We start from the raw sequence: 26,752 nt of genomic DNA, 5'->3' as shown, positions 1-26,752 counted from the left end.
TAGCCTAATATGCTGCAAATTCAGAACCAAGTAAACTGGAACATGCAATTGCAGGGACGTAGCTAAGATTTTAGGAAGGGGGGGGGTCCAGACTAAGTGCCACCATTATAATGGGGCTTGAGTGCAATGGCGCAGCAGCACACACCATTCATTTTTCTAATGGAAGGGGGGGTCCGGACCCCAAGAACCCCCCTCCCTTCGCTATATCCCTGGAAATTGAAATCTCTCTCGAAAGAGATTCTATCATGGGACCCTAAAACACAAGCAAAACCAGTAAATTTTGGTGAAGAAGATCAGACATAGGCTCCTACAAGACAGCTCTTAATTATAAAGACTTTTAGGAGGAAGGTGAATGGACTGCATACACACAGAAGACTGAGCAGTTCAATCCCTTATTCTTTATTTTGAACTTGATTTTGGAATTACACAGTTGCATTTTAGCTTTTGTGGTAAATGTAAATTTGGGAGGAGGAAGGTAGGAAAAATGGAAACTGGAAATAAAGCAGATATCTGCAAGGTCAATATAAGCAAAAAGAAAGTAAATAAATAATACTGAAGTAAATGAATACTTTCAAAAGATTCCAAGTACTGGAAAACCCCTTGATGGTTGCCAAATTCATCTTGGTGCCACAGCCCATTTGGGGAGAAAATAAGATACTCAAGATTCACTAGAAGTGGCAGAGAGGTGGTAGCAAAATGACAAGGAGAACCTATTGTCAAGATTTTCAGGATGAATTTGTTAGAGAATGAAACTACCACGTTTTCTTCTAAGCTCCCATCTCAGAATGTCTAAATGCCTCTCTCTTCTGCTTTTCCAGAGAAGAACTGTATGTCCTCCTGTACATGTGGCTCAAGATTCCTGAAGCTGGTGGTCTCTGGATGTGTTGGGCTACAACCACTGGTAAATAATGGCTAAGAATAACAGGGATTGTAGAGGTTATTTGGAAGGTACCAGGTTAGAGATGGTAGTCTGGTACATCTCCTACCAGTTGAGGCAACAAGAATATGTCCAATAGTGAGAGGTTCACAAACAAACTGGTGCTTAATTCCTATATATGGTAGTGATTGAAATAACCCACATAAAATCACAGTGATAGAGAAGATACGTTGTTTTGTGTGGTACACTTAGTCTATTAACAGAATTCAGGATTTTCACAAATTATAGAGAGAATTATGACTGGAGATGTGGCAAGTACTAATCTGATCCCAGCTTTATGCCAGTCCTTCAACAATTTCAAACAAACTGTTCTTATCTTCATCCATAGCATGAAATGGTTGGGCTTCATTTCAAAATAGATCTGGTTTTAACAATTTCTGTCTTGAATAATTTAAAAAAGGAATCACAGTTCTCAACTCTATTCCTCCTCCTGTTTCATTTCAAAGATAAACTAGCTCAATACAGTATTACCTTGTCTGAACAATATCTGGAGTCTGGACACCCTCCTCCACAGAGGAACTTCCAACAGGTAAAGTAATATATTAATGCTAACTAATTTAAGCACAAAGCCCCCAACTGGTCCCTTGGCAAAATTAAAGTTGGAAAACAATATACAACTGCAGAAAAAACTGATTTTAGCTGCAATGACAATTTTGGATACCATTTAGGAACCTGGTTAAATATTTAAATACTGAAGAATCAAACCAGAGCTTTAAAACACTTTGTCAGTAGTAGCTACTTTGCAATGCTCCCCACTAAGACAAGTAACCAGATGGAATTTGTTGGTGTAATATTTTCATCTTTGAATGAGTTCAAATCTTCATCTATTATCCTCTTCCAGGAAGATGACATGTTTTATTACTATTTTCAACTGGAATATTGCATTTTTCTTGCATTGTAACAAAATTAAACCCTTACCTTCACTATCTGACAACATAAAATGAACATCACTGTTCATTTTGGTTACTGTGTTTCTGATTTTAATTTCTGTAGCTACTGGCGCTTTTTAAATAACTCTTTTGTAATAAATAGGCAGTATCAGTATGATGATATGGACACTGTAGAATCTTTAATGCTCCCACAAAACCAAAATCTCAGTGATTCATTGTCACATTTTTGCCTTTTATCATTCTTTCTCAGAAAGGGTCTATAATTCCGCTGGCTTAACAGGCTGAAGGAAGAGACCTGGGATAAGAGTGAGTGTGCATGTGTGTGTGTGGATCTTCTGAAGCAGATCTAAACAAAATGGATTCCATCTGAAGAGACTAGCTTTGCATAGGACCTATTTTGCCAGTAATCCAATGTTTGCCTATCCCACGTATCAGGAAATTAAAGGAAAATCTTATTGATGCCAATATACACAAAGAAATAGTCTGTTTCTAGGATCCATAAATAATGTTAATATATGCAATCAATAATGAATGGCTCAATTTGTTACACTGATGTTGTTACACAAGTTTTGTTACACTGAGATAATATCAAGGATGGGCAATGAGTGACATTAGATCCCTGAGCTGCATCTGCTAGGGTAGGACCAATAAGTTGCTATGAAATGCAGCCATCACCACTGCAGTTGCCACTATGTTTTCTATGAATCCTTGTAAAAGATACATCTGGATTCCAGTATGAACACCCTGATCGCTATCTCAGTTATGTGGACTATTATGTGGATTAGAACAAAGAACCTCTACAGACTGGCCAGAAAGGCCAGCCTGTGGGTGGAGTCATGCTTGACGCCGTGATTCCACACCCATGGTGCCATTTTGGTGCATGCCCATTTACATAGTATGTACCATGATGACACCACTCTGGCGCTGCATCTACACAATGCAGCACCAAAAGGGCATCATCACGCTGCACCATGGTGGATATGGCATCCTTTAGAAGGTGCAAGAAGGAGCTGCGTTTTGCTGCTCCTTTTTGCATCCTCCAAAGGCCAGATCGGGGCTGCAATATGCAGTTGCCGCAGCTCCAATCCAGGGCGAAAAGGGGCAGCTGCAGACCTTCTCAAAGGGGCAGTCTGTATAGCCTCTTAGTCATTAAACCAGCTTTCACATGTCACAGATGCTCCAAACCTGTTTGCAGCTTAAAGGATGCATCAAACTGCATTCTAAGCATTTATTTTAGGGAACAAACACATTTAGAAATAAATATTTTGAGACAAAATGTAAAAAAACAACATGCATTTAAACACATATGCAAACATGAATTTTCATGTGGGTTTAACATGTTGCAGATTAACACAGAAACAGGACATGGTTTATCAGTTATAACCAGCTGAAACCTCCTTGGGATATGGAATGTGTTCATTAAAACAAAATCAGTGCAATGCGTCTCAAAGGTTCTTTTCCTCTCAAGCTTCCTTTTCCCAGCAATCTCAAATGCACCCATCCATTAAAATCCCTGAAGCACAATTTCACAGTAATAATCCCTCAGATCATCCTTTGACTGAAGTTCACACAGCCACTTCCTCAACAGACCACCCACAGGTCTTCACCTCCTCCCACACCACACACACACACACACACACACTCTTTCAAGTCTTCTGTATTTTTATAGCTCAGTCTTCCTTATAGCTAAGATTCCTAACCCTACGCCCAATATTCTCTGTGCTTGAAAGGAAAAAGTACTGTTTTGGGAAGGAAAAATTAGTCAGAAAACTGTTTTTAAATAATGGAGATAAAATCCAAAATGATATTCACCCATTCTCAGCAATAATTTAGCCCAGTAATAAATCTGAGACTCATACTACAAAAAGTTACTGGGAATTCATTCTACAATAAATTTTTTGTAAATAATTTTTAAATTGCCTAACATCTAAAACAGAGAGACAAAGACATGGTTTCAGACAAAAATATTATGTGAAGTCGAAGATTTTCACGGACGGCATCCATAGTTTCTTGTGGGTTTTTTGGGCTATGAAGCCATGTTCTAGAGGAGTTTTTCCCTGATGTTTTGCCGGCAGCTGTGGCTGGCATCTTCAGGGAATGCTCGCATGCCAGTGTTCTCTGAAGATGCCAACCACAGCTGCTGGTGAAATGTCAGGAGAAAACTCCTCTAGAACATGGCCTCATAGCCCGAAAAACCCACAAAAAATATGTACGTGGGCACTCCCTGGTCATTTCTTTCTGAGGCAACTATTGAAGACTTATAGAATTAAACCACAGTTTCCTATTACATTTGAATCAAGACCCTATGGTTTAATCTCAAACTACTAACAAGGATGTCAGCCGAGGATCTCATTCTGTTTTGCAGCCCCTAGCATACACTATTTGGAAATGGGGCAAGGTTAACAGAGAAGACAAATAATAGACACTTTGGTTTTTGGAAACATTTGCAATAAGTCATTTTTCCCAATGACCAGAACACATTTGTGCTCTATATAGGTCTGATAATTACTTATGTATTATTTGTGAGTGAAAAGAGGTCTGAGATCCCCCCTCCCAATTCATAAATTTATTACAATTTGTTTTGAAGGTCATTCTGTATTCTATAAGGCAATACATCTTATATTATTGTTATAGAGCAGAAGTGTAAAGGAAATAAAGGAACAAAGAGAGACTTACTATTTTGGAAGGTGGAAGGTCTGGCAAACTCTTTTGAGGAGGAGACAAATGTTGCTCCACTTCCCCATTGGTCAAGGAATCCCTGTGACCTAAGGCTTTTGCCCAAACAGAAATAACATCCAAGCTGTCCATTACATAAACTAAGCACAGTAACATTCTTAGAAGCTATGCTTTTGTTTTGGAGGATACAGCATTCATTAAGGAACACATTTGTGGCCACTATGGTACTCAAAACCACCCCCAATGATAGGCTACAGACTTCTTTTCTTGCTGCTTATAGGTTTGCTGCCAGATTTTCACTTGACACAGAAAACTGCAAAGACCAAGATGACTTAAAAATAATCTGTCTACTTGCAAGGCAAGTAAGTCCTTGGTCTATATTTGAGTAGTTGTCAGTATTCACCCTGTCATTACTGTTGCTGAGAGTAATCTAACTTGCAAGCAGTTCAGTCTTTCCTTAAGTCAAACAATCTGAACTCAAAATGAGAAAAAGCTACAGTCTCAGCAGGTGTGTGAATTCTTGCAGCCCGATTTACAGTTAGACTACAAGTGAAGCATGGCTTTGCTGACCCCATAATTCTGGGACCCACATGTATTAGAGTTCTGGGAAGAAGAGTAAAGGCAGTAAAGAGCTCTGACTATATGAAAGTAAAAAGGGGAGTCACTTCCTTTTGTTCTTCAGAGTTTGATGGTGAGTGGAAACTGATGACTACTAACTGCACAGTAGTTCCTTAAAACCACACAGCTGTTGCTTACAAAATTATCACATACTAACTATAATCATTTGGAAAATTTCCAGTCTTCATACAAAAGGTAAGCTCCGATGCTTGCATTTCTGAATTGATTTAAGGGGCTTTAAAACATATTTAATCAGAAGGAAACCAAACCACTTGTCATCTTTAAATATGGTGGGTATACATTTCCCCCTATATCGATGGTGATCAAGATGTTATATGTAATTTAAAGCAGCACTGGGACGAATCTGTGATGAACCTTCCTGAATACTTATAGGACTGAAAAATAAAAGTTAGAACCACCATTCTTTTCAGACTGTATCTTGAAAGCCACAATAACAGGTCTGCATCTACATCCTGTAATGGATTCTTAGCTTAAAGCAGAAGCAGCAGAGGAAGGTCCAGAATGGGCCATGATGTTATTAGCTGAATAAATTAGACATCTGTTACCCTTCCTGTTCCTTCTTGGATTTCCTGACATTTGTTTTTAAAGATCTTAATTGTATGGCACCTGGTAGCAGGATCAGATGAAAGAGCCTCCATTGATATATCTTAAACTGAAATGATGTGTGTGCCAAAAGCAGGCAGGGCTGCCACAAAAACTAAAGTATGATAATTTTCCATGCCAGCTATCTGTTAGAGCAATGATTCTCAAATTGGGATCCCCAGATGATGCTGGACTTGATTATCCCAAAGTTCCAGCCAGTGGTCACTGATATTGGGAGCCAGTATCACCCACATCTGGAGACCCAAAGTTATGAACCACTATGTTACTGGGTGGCTATACGGACAGACGTAATAAATGAACAAATGTGATTGGTGCAATCCTTGCTCTTGTATCATAAGAAGAAATAAGCTTCTGAAAGAATAATAGTGGCATGAGACAGACCTCCTGGCACCTAATTTTGGTCCGCGGGGAAGCCTACAGACCTGTGGACCAAAAAGAACCCGCAAGAACCCAGGTTCTTCTTGTGATGCCATTATGATGTCACAGTGTGGCAATGGTGAATTCGCGATGTCATAATGGCGCCACAATGTGCGGATGCTATGTGTCCAGCACGTAACAATGGCAGCTCCCATCTGTACAGGGCGCCACCATTTTGATGTCCTCATCATATGCGAGGGGTGAGGGGCATCTAGAAGCGCTACCCCTTGCACGTGATGAGGGCATCCTATCCCATGTGTCTGGACCGGGCCAGTGTTTCTTATTCAAGACATGAATGTCATGAATGTTTATTGTGACACAGTTCCAGTTTATCATAGATGTTTATCACACTATGCTCTTAAAGAGCTACTATTCCAGTGTGACTCCTCTAGCAGCCTCCTGTTGCATGCTGGGATTGGCAGTTTTAAGGAGCTGAACTTCTCTGCCTGAGAATTCTAAATACCCCTCCTTAAAACTGCCAATCCCAGCATGCAACAGGAGGCAGCTAGAGGAGTCACACTGGAATAGTACCTCCTTAAGAGCTCGTCTGATAAACACCATAGTTTCATTAATCATTATGTGGCAATCCCGCACACTTTAGCAATAGAAGAGTATCACAGGAATAATAATAATCAATAAATCAAACTTTTATTTATACCCCCACTTTTCTGCTACAGGAGCAATCAAAGTGGCTTACATGATTAAAAGGCAGTCAATATACACTATATACAGTCTGTACAATACTATATCTAACTCCCCCTCCCAAGAAAGGATTAAACACATTACAATTTAAAATCAATTGTTAAAATACTGATAATAACAACAATATACTGGGAAATAGTAGAATGATACTTAAGGTGTGGAGAAATCATTAGCAGATTGTTCTATTCGGGGAAGGCCTGCCGGAAGAGATCCAGCTTAACAGCTTTTTTAAAGCTGTCTAGACTGGAAATTTGACGGATCTCCTCCAGCAAGGCATTCCATGATCTGGGAGCAGCAGCAGAGAACGTCCTGTGGGAGGCTGCAGCTAGTCTGGCCTTTATAGGTTGTAATAAATTCCTCCCAGAGGACCTGAGGGTGTGGGGTGGATTATACGGAAGTAGATGATCTCTTAGATAGGTTGGACCCAGGCCATGTAGGGCTTTAAAGGTAATAACCAACACCTTATACTGTGCCCGGAAACTAATAGGCAGGCAGTGAAGTGACTTTAAAATAAGTGTTATCCGGGAATGTCTGGAATATAATCCTCATCGTGACCTAGATAGCACATCAGTGATGAGAGCATGGCTGATTTTCTGTGTAGGGAAGGAGCTGATACAAATTACAGCGGTCTGGCAGTTTAGAAGGATGTTCAGGGCTCAGCTACGTTGCATATCTTTTCGTCCTGAAAGTCTGTATTTTTAAAATTTCTCGAGAGCAAGAACAGGAGGCACTAGCTGCACTCATAAGAGACTGACACCAAGCATTTGGCACACAGAATAATAATAATAATAATAATACTCCTAATAATCATAGGATTTCTTTATTATACCGCCCCATCCCTGGGGGGAATCCGACGGTGGAAGCGGCTTTACACTAGATCGGGATAACAGACATCCCCTGCCCACAGGCTTACAATCTAAAAGAACGACACCAAAGGAGAAGGGAATTGGTATGGGGGGGAGGGCATCAGGTCCCAGAATTCTCTCTCCCTCTGAGGCCTGGACCACGGGCCCGATGACGGAGGGACAGGGCTCTTTTCTTCAGGCTAGCCCCTTGGGGGGGATTTTGGATACTGGGCAGCCTCTCTCTCTCCCTCAGGAGGCCGAACAATGACAGGGAGGGCGGAGCCTCTTCCTTCAGGCCCAGCCCTCCTGATTGGTACTGTGCCAGCCTTTCTCTCTCCCTAGAGGTCCGAACGATGACAGTTAGGGAGGGATGGGGCCTCTTCTTCAGGCTTAGCCACTGGGATGGTACTGGGCCAGCATTCTCCTCTCCCTCCAGGAGGACCGAACAATGACAGGGAGGGAGGAGCTATTTCCTCAGGCTTAGCCCTGATGGTACTGGGGGCCGCCAGCCTTCTTCTCACTCCGGGCTGAACGATGACAGTTAGGGAGGGAGGAGCCTCCTTCTTTCAGGGCCAGCCCCTGATGGTTACTGGGGCCAGCATTTCTCTCCCTCAGAGTGGCCTAACGATGACAGTAGGGAGGGAGGAGCCTCTGTCTTCAGGCAGCCCCTGATGGTACTGGCCCGGCCTCTCTCCCTCTCAGAGGCGAAACGATTGACAGTAGGGTATAGGGAGGAGGCTGGAGCGTCCTTCTTCAGGCCAGCCATGATGGTACTGGGCAGCCGTCCTCCTCCTCGAGGCGAACGCTGACAGTAGGAGGAGGAGCCTCTGTCTTTCAGGCCACGCCCCTGATGTATGGGCCAGCCTTCTATCTCCCTCCGATGGCGAACCGATGCCAGTTAGGGAGGCAGCCTTCTTTCTTCCGGCTGCCCCTGATGTACTGGGCCAGCCTTCTCTCTCCCCTCAGCGGCTCCGAACATGACTTAGGGAGGGATAGCCTCTTCTTCAGGCCAGCCCCTTATGGTACCTGGGCCCAGCTCTTCTCTCCTCAGAGGCCGAACGATCGACAGTTAGGAGGAGGAGCCTCCTTCTTCAGGCCAGCCCCCTGATGGTTACTGGTGCCAGCCTTTCTCTCTCCCTCAGAGGCCCGAACGATGACAGTTTAGGAGGGATGGAGGCTTCCTTCTTCAGGCCAGCCCTTCCTGATGGTACTGGGCCCCAGCCTTCTCTCTCCCTCAGAGCCTACGATGACAGTTAGGGTTGGGAGGAGTCCTCCTTCTTCAGGCCAGCCCCTGCTGGTACTGGGCCAGCCTTCTCTTCTCCTCACGTGTCCGAACGATGCATTTCAAGTTAGGGAGGACGGAGCCTCTGTCTTCCCCCCTTTACTGGCCAGCCTTTCTCTCCCTCCCCCCGATTGCCGTTTTCACGCCTCTTCTTCGGCCAGCCCCCTTTCTCCCCCTTCTCTCTCCCTCTAGAGGCCCGAACGATGACTAGTCTAGGGAGGGAGGAGCCTCTTTCTTCAGGCTCAGCCCCTCTGATGGTCTGGCCAGCCTTCTCTCTCCCTCAGCGGCCGAACGTTGACGTTCTAGGGAGGGAGGAGCCTCCTTCCTTCATGCCCAGCCCCTGTGGTACTGGGCCAGCCTTTCCTCTCTCCTCAGAGTCGCCACGCTGACAGTTAGGGCAGGGGCGAGCCTCCTTCTTCTCAGGTCCCAGCCCCCTGATTGTCCTGGGCCCCGCCTTCCTCTCCTCTCAGAGGTTCCCGACGATGACGTTCGGTTAGGGAGGAGCCCTCCTTCTTTCAGGCTAGCCCCTGTGTTACTGGCCAGCCTTCTCTTCTCCCTCAGAGGCCCAAACGATGACAGTTAGGGAGGAGGAAGACTTCAAATTACATATCAAAAGCATGGGGGAACCTTCTGTTGAAAGCCTAACTGGCAGCTGCTCTTTTATTCTTTACAAGTCCAAGGAGTGTCTGAACCAGGCCTATATAAACTCAACCTCAATTCTTGCAAGAGGAGGGTCTCCCACGAGACTTCTGAGTTCCCAGAAATTCTCTAATCTTGTGTGAGTTGGACCTTGGTACATTTGCATAAGGCCCTCCTCTTACAAGATTTGAGGTAAGTTTTATACCATAGACCTGCCTCACATTTACCATTTACCAGCCTCTCTTGAGCTGATCTGGGAGAACAGTCCTATATTGATGTTTGAAAAACAAACAACCCTAGTTGTACGAGCCAAAAATGATTCCACTATGCCCTAAACCCACTCTTGGCAGCCCTGGATGAGGGATGATTGAAGAGCCATACATTCTCCACCCTTGCACTATAGGTTATATTTTGCATTACACACATACAGTCAGCTCTCCTTATCCATGGATTCTTTATCCAACCATTCATGGATTGAACACACACACACACACACACACCTAAAAGGAAATATTTTTATATAAGGGATACAATTTTACTTTGCCATTGTGTTTAATGGGAGTTTGGCATCAATGGATTTTGTTATCCACAGGGGATCCTGGAGCTAAATGCCAGCAGATACCAAGGGCCCACTGTATATCTTCCAGAGTTTAGAAACTGCAATGAGAATGTTGCTTGACTAGCCTTTGATACTACAATAAGAGTATTCACACATTACACTCAGACAATGTAGTGTCTGTGCACTTAGGCCTGTTCAGATATTACTTATCAGGGATGAATGAATGTCCAAACTGCAGAGCTTAGCCCCACTGTCCTGCACCCCTGTGTCTCACAGGGATGCAACACCTCTAAAGAGAAGGAGAAGGCAAGTCTAAAGAGACGCTCTTGTTTATGTGGTGACTCTTCATACAAGTAAGGGAAGCCAGCGTTCTTGTTTGTATGGAAATGCATTATACCAGCAGTGGGCAAAGTGTGGGCCATGAGCCCAGGGCCCTCTGAATTAAAAAGAAAAGTCACTCTGAAATGCCCCAAAATGATCTCAGAGGTGTGGGGAGCATTTCCATCATGTCTGAAGCCCCCCACAGGTCAAAACGATTTTTTTAAAAAAAATAAAATACAAAAAATTTATATTTTTTTGCTTCAAAATGCCTTCTAGGGGCCAAGAAGGCCCACAAGCATGCCCATGTCCACTAGAGGGTGTTTAGGGGCAAAAAATATTGTTGCTGTTTGTTTCTGTGACAGCAAGGACAGTGGTAGTGGGGTGGCCCTCCAAGGCCTCCTGAAGGACTAATGGAGATCACCCCGCTTTATACAAACAAGAACTTCTTTTCACAACTATGCATAAGGAAAGCAATGACAAGGTAGGGCAGGGAGAGATGCATTTTAGTTCATTTGTTGATTCAAGGCAGTTAAAGTGGTGTCAAACCGGATTATTTCTGTAGTGTGGATACAGCCCAGGTCTGTATCTGGGATTTAACAAGATTCTTCATTGTTGTTGTGTGCCTTCAAATTGTTTCTGATGTATGACAACACTAAGGAAACCTATCATGAGGGATTCTTGACATGCCTTGTTCAGAGGGGCTTTGCTCTTTTCTTCCTCTGAAGCTAAGAGAATGGGACTTGCCCAAGGTCACCCAGTGGGCTTCCATGGCTAAACAGGGATTCAGCCCCTCAATGCTCAAAACACTATACCACGTTGGCGCTCTTGGGATTCTTGCATTTTGGCACAAATCAGGAATTAATATACATATAGACATTCTCACAAAACATCTGAGTGTTTATACATGCAGTGCAAACACACATGTGTGAACAACACCTTCTGCAATCTGCATTTCATCATAGTTTATTTACCCAGGCAGGCTGCTAGAATATTTAATACATGTCGTTCTTAATAATACTGGAAAAATTGGTTCATGAATCAAAGTTGTCTACAAGTTTGGCCAAAGCAAATGGCATTTATACAATGTGATTTTTCTCTCCAAGATATTTGTGTTCCTAGGCCACTATGATGTAGTGCTGCAAAATAATAATTTTTTAAAAAAAATCCTTTGACATTGTAACCATGAAAAGGATGCATGTGATCTGTTTTTTGTGGTTAACTCCTACTATATCTACTTTTTTAAAATGTTGTAAGACAAACAAAACTGTAACACATACTAATAAAGAAAATAAAGAATTTTCTTGCATATGCAGAAATTGTTGTGCGTTCTTTGGCTCAGTCTGAAATAATTATTGTCAAACATGTGACTGAAAGCATAATTAATCTCATGTGCCTTTGTCTCCTCTCATCTGCATAAATACATGCACAAACAAGTGAAAGACATCAATGCTTACCTTTGTCTGATTTCTCTAGTTCACCATGCTGTTTATTGATGGTGACTTTGTTCATGTAAATATATTCCTCATCACCACCTACAAAGCAAAGAATACAAGCTCCTTATTTTTTCATGCACATAGCACACATGTAAAGCATTCTAAAACTCAGTCATGAAAGATTGTTTTTCCAGTTAGTTTGTTCTTCCTTTTGTTCAGTGTTCCTATAGTTCAGTGGCCTCTTAACTGCTGTTCCTTGCGCAAAGCTAACCTTAATTAAAACATACAGAAACTATGCACTTGCAAGGAACACTCATTCCAGGTGTTTTGGAGACCCCCTAGATAAGATTAAAAAGTGATGGAAATTAGGTCAGTGTGGGTATCAGCAACCTGCTGACCCAAATAGTACAGCTGAAACATAGCATCATGTTTGGCAAAACCAATGTTCCTTTTACACAGTAGTGCTTACCACTTGATTTTGTGCATAGACGAAGGAGGTCAGCAAGGAAACTCTTTTTCACTACAGCCATACTGCTGAGGTTTTCCTTATCCAGTATCTTCAAAAAGTCTTCAAGTTCTGTGAGCAGTTGTTCCAGAGCTGAAGTATATAGAAAAAAGAATTGTTAATGGTTCTATACTCTGAATACTGTTTTAATAGAAAAAGGTTTCAGAGAGAGCTTTGAATAAACTTGAACTTGATGAAACTCTATAGAGTTATAGAATTTAGATTTTGTTGTTGGCATGCAAGTTGATGGCAACCCTAGCACAGAGGGGTTTATTTTGGCAAGGCTTCTTCTTAAGCTGAAAGTGTGTAACTTACACAAAAACACTCGGTAGGTTTCAACCATGTCTGAGCGGAGATTCGAACCTGGTCTCTTGGTGTTCTAGTACAACACTCAAATCACTATAATATACTCTTAGAATTTACATTTAAACTCCAATTTTAAACCAAAATCAATATTTCTAGCGTCATTTTGTTTCCCAGTTTTAAGTTAGCCTGAAACGAGACTTGCTTTGAAAAATCTGACCCAAGCACAGGAGTCATAGGAGAGGTTGCATATTTTCCTCTACTGCATGCCAGAATCTCAGGCAACAATAACTGCAACTTTTTGAAATACAAATATCAAAATGACATATTTATAACAAAATATGTGCAACACAAGAGATGAAATTTCTGTACTTCAAAGTTTGACACAATTCTTTGTTTTTCTTAATCTCACTGGAGTTTATAATAATACAGAGGTTTGGTTAAACATAACTCTGAAATCTTATTCAAATCAGTGTGCTGTAGCCCTTCGCTGGTTCTTTGCTATTTGTATCAGATTTCATCATCACCCCATTATGATATCCAAACACATTTTTAAGAATAGATGCATACCACACGAGGGGGGGCGGGGACTTATTAACTGGCCCAAGGAATGATGGTGTCCACACTCCACACTAAGTAGACATACTTTAAATATGCAAAAGAGAAGTGATAGGGCAAGAAATGAGTAATGCCTTTTCCCTTACATTTAAACTTCTTGGTGTTTTATTATTGTTCCAAAATAACAAAGAGGCAGAGTTAACAGGCATTACTCTTTTAGGTGCAACTCTCAGATTCCCTGAGCCAGCATGGCTACTAGTCCCAGTGGTTGGGAGATATTAGAAGCTGTTGTCTGAAAAACCATGTTTCCAAACATAAACTAGTGATATACATACATTTTAAAATAAGCTCCTAGAAAGGGAACAACAACATCTTTTGTATAAGATGAAGAAACAAAAGTATTAGTGTTAATGGACGGAAAGGACAGAGCTAACCAGCTCTGGGTATATTTGCCATTCTATTATCCTTTGTAGACACACCAGATCCATAACTTCCTGACTGTAAAATGTCACAAAGGAAACAAAAACTGGAAAAATTCAAAGAAATCTTCATAAGAAACCAGGAACACATTTCATGAAGTTCAAAGCTATGGGACAAGTCACGAAAAAACAGTTTAGAATCCCTAGGAGCATGAAATGCTGCCAAACTCTGAAAAGGCATTCTTTTCTATACAATTCTTTATTTATGTTTAACATTTATATGCCACTTTTTTCTGACACATTCATCCAGCATTGCACAGATGGCTCTCCTTTCCATGTTATCCTCACAGCAACTCTGCGAAGTAGGTAAAGCTGAGAGAGAGCGACTGACCCAAGATCACACAGTGAGTTTCATGATTCAGTGGGGAACTGAACCTGGATTTCCCAAATCCCAAAACAATACTCTAATCACTACATTGCAGAAGCACTATATTGATTGATTCTGTTACAGGCTCCTATATATAACATGTGCTCTGACATGTGCTTGAAGGGAAGAGAAGAACAACATGGCAGGCATTTTAAATGTTTCTTGTTTTTTTGTCTAGTAGCCAGCGTGGCATAATAGTTTGAGTGTTGGACTAAGAGTCTGGAGACCAGGGTTCAGTTGCACGCTCGGTCATGAAATCCACTGAGCGACCTTGAGCAAATCACATTCTCTCAGCCTCAGGGGAAGGCAATGGCAAATCCCCTCTGAATAAATCTTGCCAAAAAAAACTATGATAGGGTCACCTTAGGCTCACCATAAATTGGAAATCTTGAAGGCAAACAACAGCAGCAGCAGCAGCAAACTATTAATGTGCATATTACTGGAACATTAATAGTACTGAGCAAAGTACTATTTGTCCAGTACTATTAATGTACATAGACAGCCAGCATGGTTGTGCACTGAACTACAACTCTGGAGAACAGAGTCCAAATCACAGCTCAGATATGGAAGTCCACTGGGTCACATTGAGCAAGTCACACATTCCCAAGCTGCATCTACAGTGCAGAAATAATGCAGTTTGACACTGCTTTAACTGCCATAACCTAATGCTATGGAATTCTGGGATCTGAAGTTTTGTGAGATATTTAGCCTTCTCTTGTGAGAGAGCTCTGGTGCCACAACAAACTACAAGTCACATGACTCTATAGCATTGAGCTATGACAGTTTTAAAAAGTGTCAAAGTGCATTATTTCTGCAGGGCAGATGCAGTACCTCAGAGGAAAGCAAAGGAAAACCTCCTCTGAACAAATCTTGCTAAGAAAACCCCATAATAGCTTCATCTTAGGGTTGCTATGATTTGGAAATGACTCAGTGACACACAATTAATTACTGTGCATGGCAATTTACTGTTGCACAAAAAGGGGCCCTGCCCAGAGGAGCTAAAATTTGGGGCCCATTCACATTAAAGAAATAACCTACATTGTTTCATGGGTTTGCCATGATTGAATCTCTCCATGTAATTTTATCCCGGATTCCCGTTCACATGAACATGCCATGGAAAGATTCAACCCTGGCAATCACGGCAGAGGAGGAAGAGGAGGAGCGGGCCAAAGGCAAGCAGAGGAAGGCTGATCAAAGGCAGGGACGGGGGCAGATGAGGGAAGGAGGAGGAAGAGGGGAGCTCCAAATGGGATCGAATTGTAAGTTCTCATTGGTGGCTCCCGCAAAACCCCTGGTTCTTTTGAAAAGAACCTCCGAAATTCGCGTGGTAAAAAAAACTGGGTTAAGGGGGATATGCACTGCGCCCCCCTGAATTCGGGTCAGGAAAACCCAGCACAAATGTGAACACCCCAAATTTACACTGGTTTGGAATCCAGTTTAAAATGCAGTGTGAATGGCCCCAAAGGCAAGAATAAGCTTATTTACATTTGCAAGGAAAAAAGAAGAAAGAAGACCAAGAAGGAGTAGTATTCAGCAGAACTGATAGGATGCAAAACATAATGAAAAGGAACTAATAAAAGAGTGGCAGGCAATGGAGCTATCTAAATGCCAGGACTAGGATAAAGTGTTCTCAGAAAAATATTAGGGCCAAAGTATAGCATGCCCTTTTTGTCCTCTGGGGTTCAGTTCTGTTGCTCTCCATGGATGAGAAAAACGCATATGCTCAAGCCCCATTATAGTCAAAGGATGGTGACATGCACATGCCCATGTCTGCATGGTTGCATTCATGCGCTGCCATTGACAATAATGGGGCAGGGCAATCCTTAAATGCTTGAGTCCACAGATGGTTAGCTTACCAATATGGTGGGCCCACTGCAGTGTATCAATCTTCTTCCTTTGTACTATTACTGTGCCCTCATACCCCTCTCAATGCCAGTGTTCTTTGTGTTTAACATTTTAGCATGCCATGCATCAAAGGATTTTAAGATGATGTACATGCCTCTCCTGCTTTTAACATGACAAGAGGCCCTCCATGGTAAGTTAGGCAAAGAAAAAAATCACTGGCCCAAAGTCACCAAGTGAGTTGTATGGCTGAGTGGGGATTTGAACCAAGACTCCTTCAGACCTAACACAATGCTCAAGACTTTATCACATCGGCTCTTAGTATGAAGTCTCCACTAGGAAAAGGGGATGGAGGCTAGAATGTGGACAAGTTCCTTTCAAGGACAATTCCCAGAATCCATGGCCTAACAAGGCCACTGGCCATGTGGCCTAGGGAATTCTGGGAGAAGATATCCCCAAATGAAGTTGAATGTGAGTTGACAGTTAACTTCTATCAAGTCTGGTAGTTATGAGATAAAACAGTAATCTGAGTTTTAAGAGAAAACTACGATCCTTCCACACCAAAGAGTGAATGCTAAGGGCATTTCCTTTACCCCCAGAGCCACCTTTCACACACCCCTTCCCATGCATCTTCAAAACATCTGTCAAAATTTTCTAAGCTGACACCATCCATTTTCCGAGTAGACTGTCTTGGCAGAAGGCACACAATTTCTAGCTGCGCCTTCATTCTTTGTCTGAGACAGAAAATCAAAAGACTCTCTGATCACACGGTGCTGATTTAGAGTCAAGCATTCATGCTGCTGAATGGTGGGGTGCTTCTGTGGATTTCCCAGCCCATCCTGCCAGGCCAGCATTCCAAGGCTGAGAAGGGTCAGCTGTGGATAGGGAAAGGGAAAGTCAATTGGGATGACAGCAGCAGAATACTATTCTCTCCAACTGTGAAAAGAAACAGATGTGTTGACAAGGGCAACTGAAACAGCTGAGTGGTTTTGTCAAGAGGCAGGATCTTCCAAAAGGAGCAAGACACACAATCCCCCCACCCGGCAACAAGCAGACCCTTACCATGTGCTGCCCACTTGCCCCAGACTACAGTGAAGAAGGTGTGAAAACAACAGTGATTTTATCTATGTCAGAAAGATGCTTCAGCTTACTTGCTTCATTTAACAATGGATTCAATATAAATAAAATCAGAGGCTAAAAATGCAGAGTTTGGAAAGGTTACTGTATATACTCATGTACAATGGGCCATTCCCTTATGCGGGGGATCTGTTCCAGATTCACCTCTGTGTAAGGGGAAATCTGTGGATGCTTAAGCCCCACTGAAAACAATGGGGCATGTGCTTGTGGTTTGGGGCAGTGTGCGCACCATGGGGGTGCACCCCATTTCTTTAATGATCACGTGGCTTCCACGTAAGCTGGAAGCCGTGTATAGTGTGCCCACGTATGGGGCAGGCACACTCTATAAGTCTAGAAATGTCAAAAAAATTACCTCAAAAACCTGAGTCAGCTTATACATGGAGCAATGTAAGTACTGTACTTTAACTCTTATAAAAAAAAGGGAACTACAGTATCACCTGGTGAAAGGCAAATATGTAATCTGTCCTGGAAGGACCAATCTCTAGTCTCTCGTCCATCCAGCCTTTAGTATGAGCACAAACAGTTATGCCTGTTGGAGTTTTGTAAGGTCTTTGACATTGTTTTCTTTTGCTTCATCCTTTAGATCCTTTGGTGTGTGCCCCTATGTTTTATCCTCGACATGTATGGGTCATATAACCATAATTTTGGTTCCAAAACCTGCCCTCAATTTATACATGAGGTCAACTTATAATAAATTATATATGGTAGTTATTTTGGACTACAAGTCTCAGATCCCACACACAGCAAGGGAGATGACCATGCCAGCTAGGCGACTCTGGGAGTGGTGCTCCAAAAATAATTTTCCCAAGCTCTTTAAATTCTCTCTCTCTGTGTTATGTAATGTCTCTAACGTCTTTCAGTTCTTTAACATAGGGGAAAAGTCAATACATTTGAGGGCATGGAAAACAGCAATTTCTTATTTTATTTATTTGGTATGGTTTGTTACAATTGGCTGTGGGGCTAGTCAGTTTACGGCAAATTAATATTAAGTGTGGTGTTTAAGAGACATATTCTTAGTCTCCACTTTTACCACAAAAATTCAAAACAAAACAGCACCTGGGCTTTCTTCCAAAAGAGAAGGAGAGGGAGGGAGAGATACTGAGGGGGGTAGACTTTTCTGCACTCTGAAATGGTGGGACTCTATATTCCTCAGTAAAGAAAATGTTAACACTTGTATAAGTTTAATGCTGACAAGTGTTTTGCATCATTACTTATTTAAATGATTTTTAAAACCCATTAACATAGCAAAGAGAATCTATTTCCAAATAGACTGAGTGCCAATAAAATATGAATATGCTGATGGTCAGTAGAAGAATCTACTTGGAGACCATATATTTAGCAACACTGACATGCTGCTGAACTGGCTACTCAATACGTTTGAATAAATAATATTGCCATTTAAGCACTGTATCCAATTTAAAGCCACAGGATTCATGGCAGCAAGGATGATGGGTGCGGGGTGTGTGTGTGTCTGTTTTGACCACTGACATTGCAAATTGGGGCCATTGGGAGTTGTAAGCCAAAATTCCTGGAGGGAATTGGTTTCAAGAAGGCTGCTTTAAATGAGAAGTAGTTGCAGTTGAGACACCGGAGAGATATCAACCCTTTTCTCCTTCACCGTGCTGAGTTTATTACTTTTATTTTGCCCTCAAAATGACCACTCACCTGTAAACTCTCATGGGAGGGGGGGGGCACAACTAGCCATTTTACCATCCTCTCCCCTACCCAAACATGTTAACTGAATACAAACTAGTTTTGTACTTTGAACTCAAGTTGAACTCAGTTTGCAGCAATAGAAGTAAGACAAAGGGGGAAAGTGGGAGGAAGAGAAAGAAACGGGGGCATTTTAAAAATAGTTGAAAAGGTGAGATGACCAAGGATTAATCAGGACTGTCCCTGGCAAATCAGGACTGTTAGAGGGTTTGAATTTAATTACATCATAACTACAGAGTGTCTGAAAATTATCTTTACAGTTTCAATTGTATATAGAACTAAAATTGTAAAGATAATTTTCAGACACCCTGTATGATATATACTTCTTAAATCACAACTACAGCATATGATATCATTAACATCAGAAGTTGCAAGTGAAATACCAAGCTGTTCCTGCACAACTTCTGACATACGAAGATAAACACTATCTTTCCTCAACCTATAGCAATGTATGCTTCAGTAAACATCTTAGTTTTGTTACCTCTCAAAGATTACAGATACGGTAATTGTCAAGCACTTCATGGCTACTGAGCTGAATTTCTTGCTGACTTGTCTGTCACACACAATGCAAACCTAGAAAACTGGTCAAAGGAACTAGAACGTATTTGTAAAATAATGCCTGTTGTTCACAAGGCATCTGCACAAAAGCATATCAAAATCTGTTCTTTCAGTGAGTGACTTTCCAGCCTCTCAAAGCTTGTACCAGACCACATTTTAATGTCCTAAAAGAAAGGAACCCATGGGGTACATACCATTTTCTGAGATCAATGTAAGCGGTGGAATCATTGCAAACTGAAGTAAAAATCCAGAGATAATACCATGGGCCCTTGGTGTCCACTTAGGTTTGTTGATCATTGATTTTAGGATCCCAGTCAGTACCAAAATCCAGGGATGCTCAAGTCCCATTGAATACAATGGCAAAGTAAATGGTGTCCCTTGTATGAAATGGAAAAACCAAGGTTTGTTTTTGAAAAAACCCCCCCTCCATTAATATATTTGAACCGTGGTTGATTGAATTCATGGAGGGCCAACTGTATCAATCATACACAACAAACAAAAACATTAATACATGTGACCAAACAAGCATGTTGACTGGGGAATTAGAGGTAGTAAAAAGTAACCCTTCCAGCTAATCACAGATTTGAAGAATCCTACTTAAAAAGTCACCTCATCTTTCTTTAAGATATGAAACATGGCAAATAAAAACAATGAGCCTTGTTGCTTGTGGGCTGATAGCCCAACTGCTGAACTTGATCAGCACAATATGGGCCGTTCTGGCAGTCTAGACAATCATCTCATTGATGCGCTGTCGGCTCAAAACCAGGAACTCTGAACTTTAAGTAAGAGGCAGCAGAGAAAGCACACAAGACTTTCCAGTTCACCAAACAAATAACAGACTAACTTCCACTAACCCTTCATGGAAGAAAGTGGTGGGAGGATTCAGGAAGGAGAGAAATGAAGGAAGAGAAACATTCAGAAACCATTGTGAAGACAGGGCTGTTTTCTTCCTCCCTATTATAAACAATCATAAGCTTTTTTGGTTGCCTTATGGCAATGATGAATGTTAATATGGTGAGATGTGTCATAAACTTTCTGAATCTGCTTGTCCTAGTCTAGAATAAGTCAGAGCATAACCAATATTCAGTGGTGTCACTAATGGGGTGCAGGGGATGTGGACCACATCAAGTGACACCCTAAGGGTGATGACACCACTGACCTTCAAACATCTGTATTTTTGGCAGAAATGGGCTGTGGCATTCACCTGTATCTATTTCAAAACGCTGAAGAAGTGGTGTCAGTGGGATGAGGCTCAGTGGCAGAAAAAAGAAAAGGACCCAGGCTTTTTCAAAAAATAAAAATGTCAATGTTTTTTTAAAAAAAATGTTTCAAAAAATTTAAAATTTTAAAATTTTCTTTCAAAATATCACATTCTACCAAATTTTCAGTTTAACCACATGAAACTGTATATACAAACATGTTTATTCTGTGCATATGATATTGTAATTTAAAGGTATTTAAATTTTGCTGGTTATTTTATGTCACAACTATTACAACCATTACATTCAGTGATATATGAGAATTACGATTTATGAGTAACATTAGCACAAAAAACATTACTAAGGATTCTGTATACATGTGGTATGGAAGGAGGTTAATGGATGTGTGTGTCTGTGACACTATGAGTTACTAAACTGGGTGACACCAACCCTTATGTCTGTCGGCAAATGTGAGAGACAGCAGTATCTCTCACAAGTGGAGTAATTTGTACAGTGCGGCCTTGGCTTATGCGGGGGATCCGTTCCAGACACACACACACACACACACACACACACGGTGTAAGCCAAATACCGTGCATGTTCAAGTCCCATTCAAGTGAATGGGGCTTGTGTATGTGGCGGCGTGGTGACACGCGCATCACGTACGCACGCCCCATTCATCCAAATGGGACATGCCACCGCTTGTGTCCCACGCGGCTTTGCACATAAGCTCAAAGCCACATATAATGCAGGCGCACTGTAATTGTAAACAGAAGGAAAGCAGCAACCAATTCCACCCCACCCCCTATATACTGTGTAACAGAAAATAAAGCATTACTAAGGATTCTTAGTCTTCTTTGTAAACAGACATATTAAGTAGATTTAATTACAAACACTCAAAGTTTCATTATATCCCATGATGAGAAGTTCTGTGACATGTGGTCTTCAAACATGGAGACGAGAGAAAGAAATGCAAACTATAAAATGGGTGATGCACTCAAACCAAATGCAGACTACTCAAACCAAATACAGATGAAGAAAAAGAGAAGGTGTGGCTAAGACCAAGAAATAGGAAATGATGTAAATACATGCCATGCTATGCCTAAACTTTCAACTAGCAACCATGAGCATCACTAGGAAGGTGCAAGGTGTGTGGACTGCACCAGGTGACACCCAAAGGGTTGTATGAAACCATTGCTCCACAAACAACTGCCTTTTGGCAGAAGAGGGATCTGGAGCAATGGTGTCACTAGGAGGTGTGGGGGTGCAGACTGCTCTGGATGACACCTGATCAGGCCATCCTCCCACCGGGGGGGGGGGGTGAGCACACCCAGCCCTGCTTCCTTGCAGCAGCCTCCTCATAAAGAGGCCACTACCACCACAAGGAGAGCCAAGACCAAGTGAACCAGTCCCCTCACAAGGAGGGCGTGGCGGCGATGGAGAAGGGATGAGTGCAGGTGAGTGCACTAAGGTTAGAACAAGGCACCCAGTGTCAATCACATGGCTGGGTGCCTTGTTCTGACCACAGAGCGAGCAGCTTGTTGTGGCAATGGCTGTACTGGCAGAATGGGAAGCATTTTAAATAGTCACCTGGCATTACAATGGAGGGCTCTGGACCTTCCTGGAAGATCCGGAACAAATATTTTACTCAATTCTAAAGGGCGTCTGGTGCTGAACTGGTTGGATGTTGTGCAGTTTGCACCAGACCTGGGCTTTGGGCCATGCATTATTCAGACTCCCAGCTGAGGGGACTAGGTGAGGAACTTTAATTTGGCCTGTGCAGACAGGGTTTTAGGCATCCCAGGTTTTAGGCATCCCTGCCTTCCAATCTGAGAATTGAACCTTGCATCCTTTGTATTTAAAGAGTGTGCTCTGTCACTAAGCTATGGCTCTTCCTCTTGGTCAGATCAGACTGAGAGAGATATGATCTTTACAACTCTGCATTTCCAAAGAAAAGTAGGATAAAACTTGTATTTATTAGTTGCACTCAATCAGCACTGATACCTGAGCAACAGTCTGTGTGTCAACACCAATTTATGCATACTCTGGCAAGGTGGCCAGTTGGCAAGTAGAGAAAAAAAGGAGTACAATAATTAGGAGGAATGAGATCTGAGTGGCATATTGGGGAAGAAAATAACTTGCAAGAGAATAATTTATCTTACAAACTATCTAGGAGTCAATAATGATCCCATATTCCTTTCCCTTCAACATAACATTAATATGATTTTCAATTCTATACTAAACAACAACAAAGATGGAATTCTATTCAGGACTGTAGAATGCCTAGGAAAAATAAAGAATATTTAAATGATGGCTCTCCTGGTAAAAAGTTAAAATTTTCAAAGGAAGGTAAATGCCAGCACATGCTTCTTTGCAATGTAATTCATTCATTTACTCAGTCAAACAGAATCTTTTTCTCAATCACTGTAGATTCTGACTTTGTTTTTTGTCGATGTTCAAAAATAGATATATTTGAAGACAACATCCTTTGCATAAGTTTAACAGAATGACAGATCTGTTAATCAATTTCCTGCCACATCAATATTACAATCCCACATTAGGAAAAGCCAATATAAAATCTGACCCAATAGTATGCAGATGAAAGAATACTGGACAATAATAGCTTTTAAATTTATGCAGTTATGGATTGGTTTCCATTGTGACACAGCTATCATTAGGTAACCCCATGAGCAGTAACATAATTACTCAATTTAAAAAGTTATTGTAATGATATCAATAATGTAATTGCTTTACATGCAAAAATATGGCAACTCCTGGCAGCTTGGCAAATTTATGTGTTCTAGGATAGTGCTCTTCTAGATGTTTTATACTTTATTTCCCAGAGGTCACAGACAGGATGTCAATGATAAAAAGTTCTGGGATCTGAAGTCTGACACATTTGTGGAACCAAATTTTGACAATCACTGTTCCAGGAAAAGCAATTGTGATACACTTTCATAGGGAGAGTGTCCTACTCAAGGTTGTCACCTGTGCGATGCTAGTATATTAGTTTTGTTGATTTAGGATGTTCACAAAAAGAAGCCAAAGAAATTTCTGGATAATTATTGCCTTTGTCCACCTCTTTTGCAAGCATGGTCCTCAAGTAACAATACTCAGTAGTGTAACTCAGTGTTATAGCTAAATGATAGGGAACACACTTTGCATGCAGAAGGATACAGATTAAATCCCCAGTACTGCCAGTTAAAAGAGCTTCATGTGAGAGCTTGGTAACATTACATGCCACCTGGGGGATTTTGAGAGGTGTAGTCAAAGTCATGTAATGGTCTGAATGTAAGACAGCCAGTGTGGTATAGTGGTTTGAGTGTTGGACTAGGACTCTGAGAGACACGATTTGAATCCCCGCTCAGCCATGAAAGCCCACTGGATGACCATGGATAAATCACATGCACACCCTGGGGCCCCCAGCCAAAGGAGGCCCCAAATGGCGGTGCACCAAGATGGTGCCCACAGCGCGCGGTAGGACTCGTGCTAATGCTCCACCCTATCAAGCCCTACTTTCTGCCCCATGGCCCCTAAAGGTCTAGCTATGGGCCTGGCTCTCATGCTTATTAGCCTCAGTGAAAGGCAATGGCAAGCCTCTGTGAACCAAACTTGCAAAGAAACGCCTGTGATAGGTTTATTCTTATGACTGCTATTTGTTAGAAATGACTTGAAGGTACACAACAATAATGAGTTTTCTCAGATTTCTTTCCAATTGTTAAGAAAATGACCAAGGCATCACAAGACTTTTCCTGTTTAGAGCAGAACTGGAAAGAGATCCTAAACTGATCTGGGTATAAAGCATGTTCACACATTGTACCTGAAATGCTAATTTACTTGATGATGGGCCACAGTGCAGTCTTAAAACTCTGCCAGATATTAGACTGTAAGATTCTAAGGATGGATCTATTTTACAGTCAGTAAATTTTACCTCTGGGACAGTCAGTATAAATACAGGTAATACCAAACCTATCACTTTGCTCCACATGAAACACACTCCATGGGCACCAAGGTACGACAAACTATACTAGATCATTATTTGCTCACATGGTTCAAACAGTAAAATCAGTATTAATTCCCTTAGTCTTACAACTTGCTTCTGAACTAACCTCAACACATAGCTATGGCTGTGGTCACATAGTAAGGTGCGAACAAACCGCTTGTGTGGAATATATGTAGCGCACACCTTGTTTATTAAGGTACTTTCTTTTAAGTTTCAAGGGGTTGCCAGAAGTATGTATTCACTGACATATATACATACACACACACACACGTATCTTAAGAAACAAATGTGTACAACTTAAGATGCATATGAACACAGAAACGCAGACACAGACACAGTCCACAGGTGGCCCTTACTGTAATTGCCCCCAAATCCTAGGCTTTGCAAAACACCCATTTACCAGATGAGAAATATTTTGTTACTTAGCTTAACCAGATGCTATTTTAAATAAACAGGAGTCTATTAACTACAGAGGGAATCTTAAATCGCACTGAAGCCCTAAAAAGCCATTAGATAAAACACTTAAAAGATATTGTTAATCCTACCACTGATTTAAGAGCTGGGTTATTGTTTTGATTTAATGTTTCAGCATCAGTGTTGGAAAAAAACCCTGCTGATGAAGGAGTTTGTGTTTTTCCAGTAACTTCAGTCTTCTTGGAACATTTGATACTTATATTTAGCTCTTTAATCTCTCTTTTGCACTAACAAACCTCCATGAAATCCTTGCAGCTCAACTATAATTTAGTGATTCTTGTGTTTTCAGCATGGCTGTTGATTATTATTTTGATTGTCTGCTATAATTTAAGGGCTGTCTCCACATACACATTTGGAAACTCTCCTTAATTTCCAAATCCTAAACTGGTTGGTACAATTTGGACCTAAGACCTGATGTGAACTGACAAAGGTCACCCTTGGTCATTTATCCTATATCATATATCCTGATTGTCCATTTGGAGAAGTTTCTTTGTGTAAGAATCATTTTGTGTATTCTTGCTTGGCAGGGGTTTTGACTTGATTGATTTTGTGGTCTCTTCTAACTCTTTGATTCTATGATTATACTATATTGGAGAACCATCATGGTAATAATAAATTGAAATAGTCATTCAGATATAGAATTAGAGGCATTACACATTGTTATGAAACAGACGGGACTGTTTTTAAAAAACTTGAAAATATATAATATTCACTATTAGTCTATCACCCTATCCAGGGGATGGAAAATACATGAGGAAGATGAAAGATGTACTTTTTAGTCCTGCCCATTTCATCATGATGTGGAAGTTGGTGCCTTCGGTGGTTAATGGGGAAGTGAATGTGCCCTGGGTTGTAGTACAAACTGTAAAGGACCTATCCAAAGTCATGAATGTATTTAGAAAATACAGTTCAGGGACAGTAGGATGATTTTTCTTGCTCCGTCCCTACACATATCAAGCAAGCCCATTTTTTAAGCATTTGTGCACAAAACATTGTGAAGCTGTATTCATAGAAACACAGAGTTGGAAGAGACCACAAGGGCCATCCAGTCCAACCCTCTGCCATGCAGGAACTCAAAACACCCCTGACAGATGGCCATCCAGCCTCTGCTTAAAGACCTCCAAGGAGGGAGGCTGTACCAGACTCAGAGAGAATGTGTTCCACTGTCGAACAGCCCTTACTGTCAGGAAGTTCCTCCTAAAGTTGAGGTGGAATCTCTTTTCCTGCAGCTTGCATCCATTGTTCTGGATCCTGTTATCTGGAGCAGCAGAAAACAAGCTTGCTCCCTCCTCAATATGACATCCCTTCAAATATTTAAACAAGGCTATCATAATCCCCTCTTAATCGTCTCTTCTCCAGGCTAAACATACCCAGCTCCCTAAGTCTCTCCTCGTAGGACATGCTTTCCAGACCCTTCACCATTTTGGTCAGCCTCCTCTGAACACACTCCAGCTTCTCAACATCCTTTTTGAATTGTGGTGCCCAAGCTCAGCATATGGACATGTGGAAACCATTCAAAAGCCCTCTAGAGAAATGAATGTGCTGAGCATTCCTCTGCAGGATGGCCAGCCTGCTCTAAAAGTTTACAACTATGGTTGTCAACTGTATTTGGAAACTCTCCAGGCAATGGGGTCCTGAACCACCACCTAGTGATTCAATCCTAAAGGGGTC

General features: G+C 41.6%; 1 protein-coding gene across 2 annotated transcripts in view; it reads right to left on the bottom strand.

The window, feature by feature from the left end:
- AFAP1L2 (actin filament associated protein 1 like 2) overlaps positions 1-26,752 on the bottom strand; it is a 122,114-nt gene that overhangs the window by 36,125 nt on the left and 59,237 nt on the right. For both annotated transcript variants that reach the window (XM_042460637.1, XM_042460636.1), the window contains exons 2-4: positions 12,413-12,541; positions 11,965-12,042; positions 4,504-4,598 (exon numbers count right to left, since the gene is read on the bottom strand). In XM_042460637.1, coding sequence (XP_042316571.1) covers positions 4,504-4,598; positions 11,965-12,042; positions 12,413-12,541 — 302 coding nt within the window. The remainder of the gene's footprint in view (positions 1-4,503; positions 4,599-11,964; positions 12,043-12,412; positions 12,542-26,752) is intronic.

Source organism: Sceloporus undulatus, chromosome 3 (assembly GCF_019175285.1).
Source record: "Sceloporus undulatus isolate JIND9_A2432 ecotype Alabama chromosome 3, SceUnd_v1.1, whole genome shotgun sequence".
In the NCBI taxonomy this organism is placed as follows: domain Eukaryota; kingdom Metazoa; phylum Chordata; class Lepidosauria; order Squamata; family Phrynosomatidae; genus Sceloporus; species Sceloporus undulatus.
Note: the sequence above shows the minus strand (reverse complement) of the source record. Positions and strands in the feature narration are given on the sequence as shown.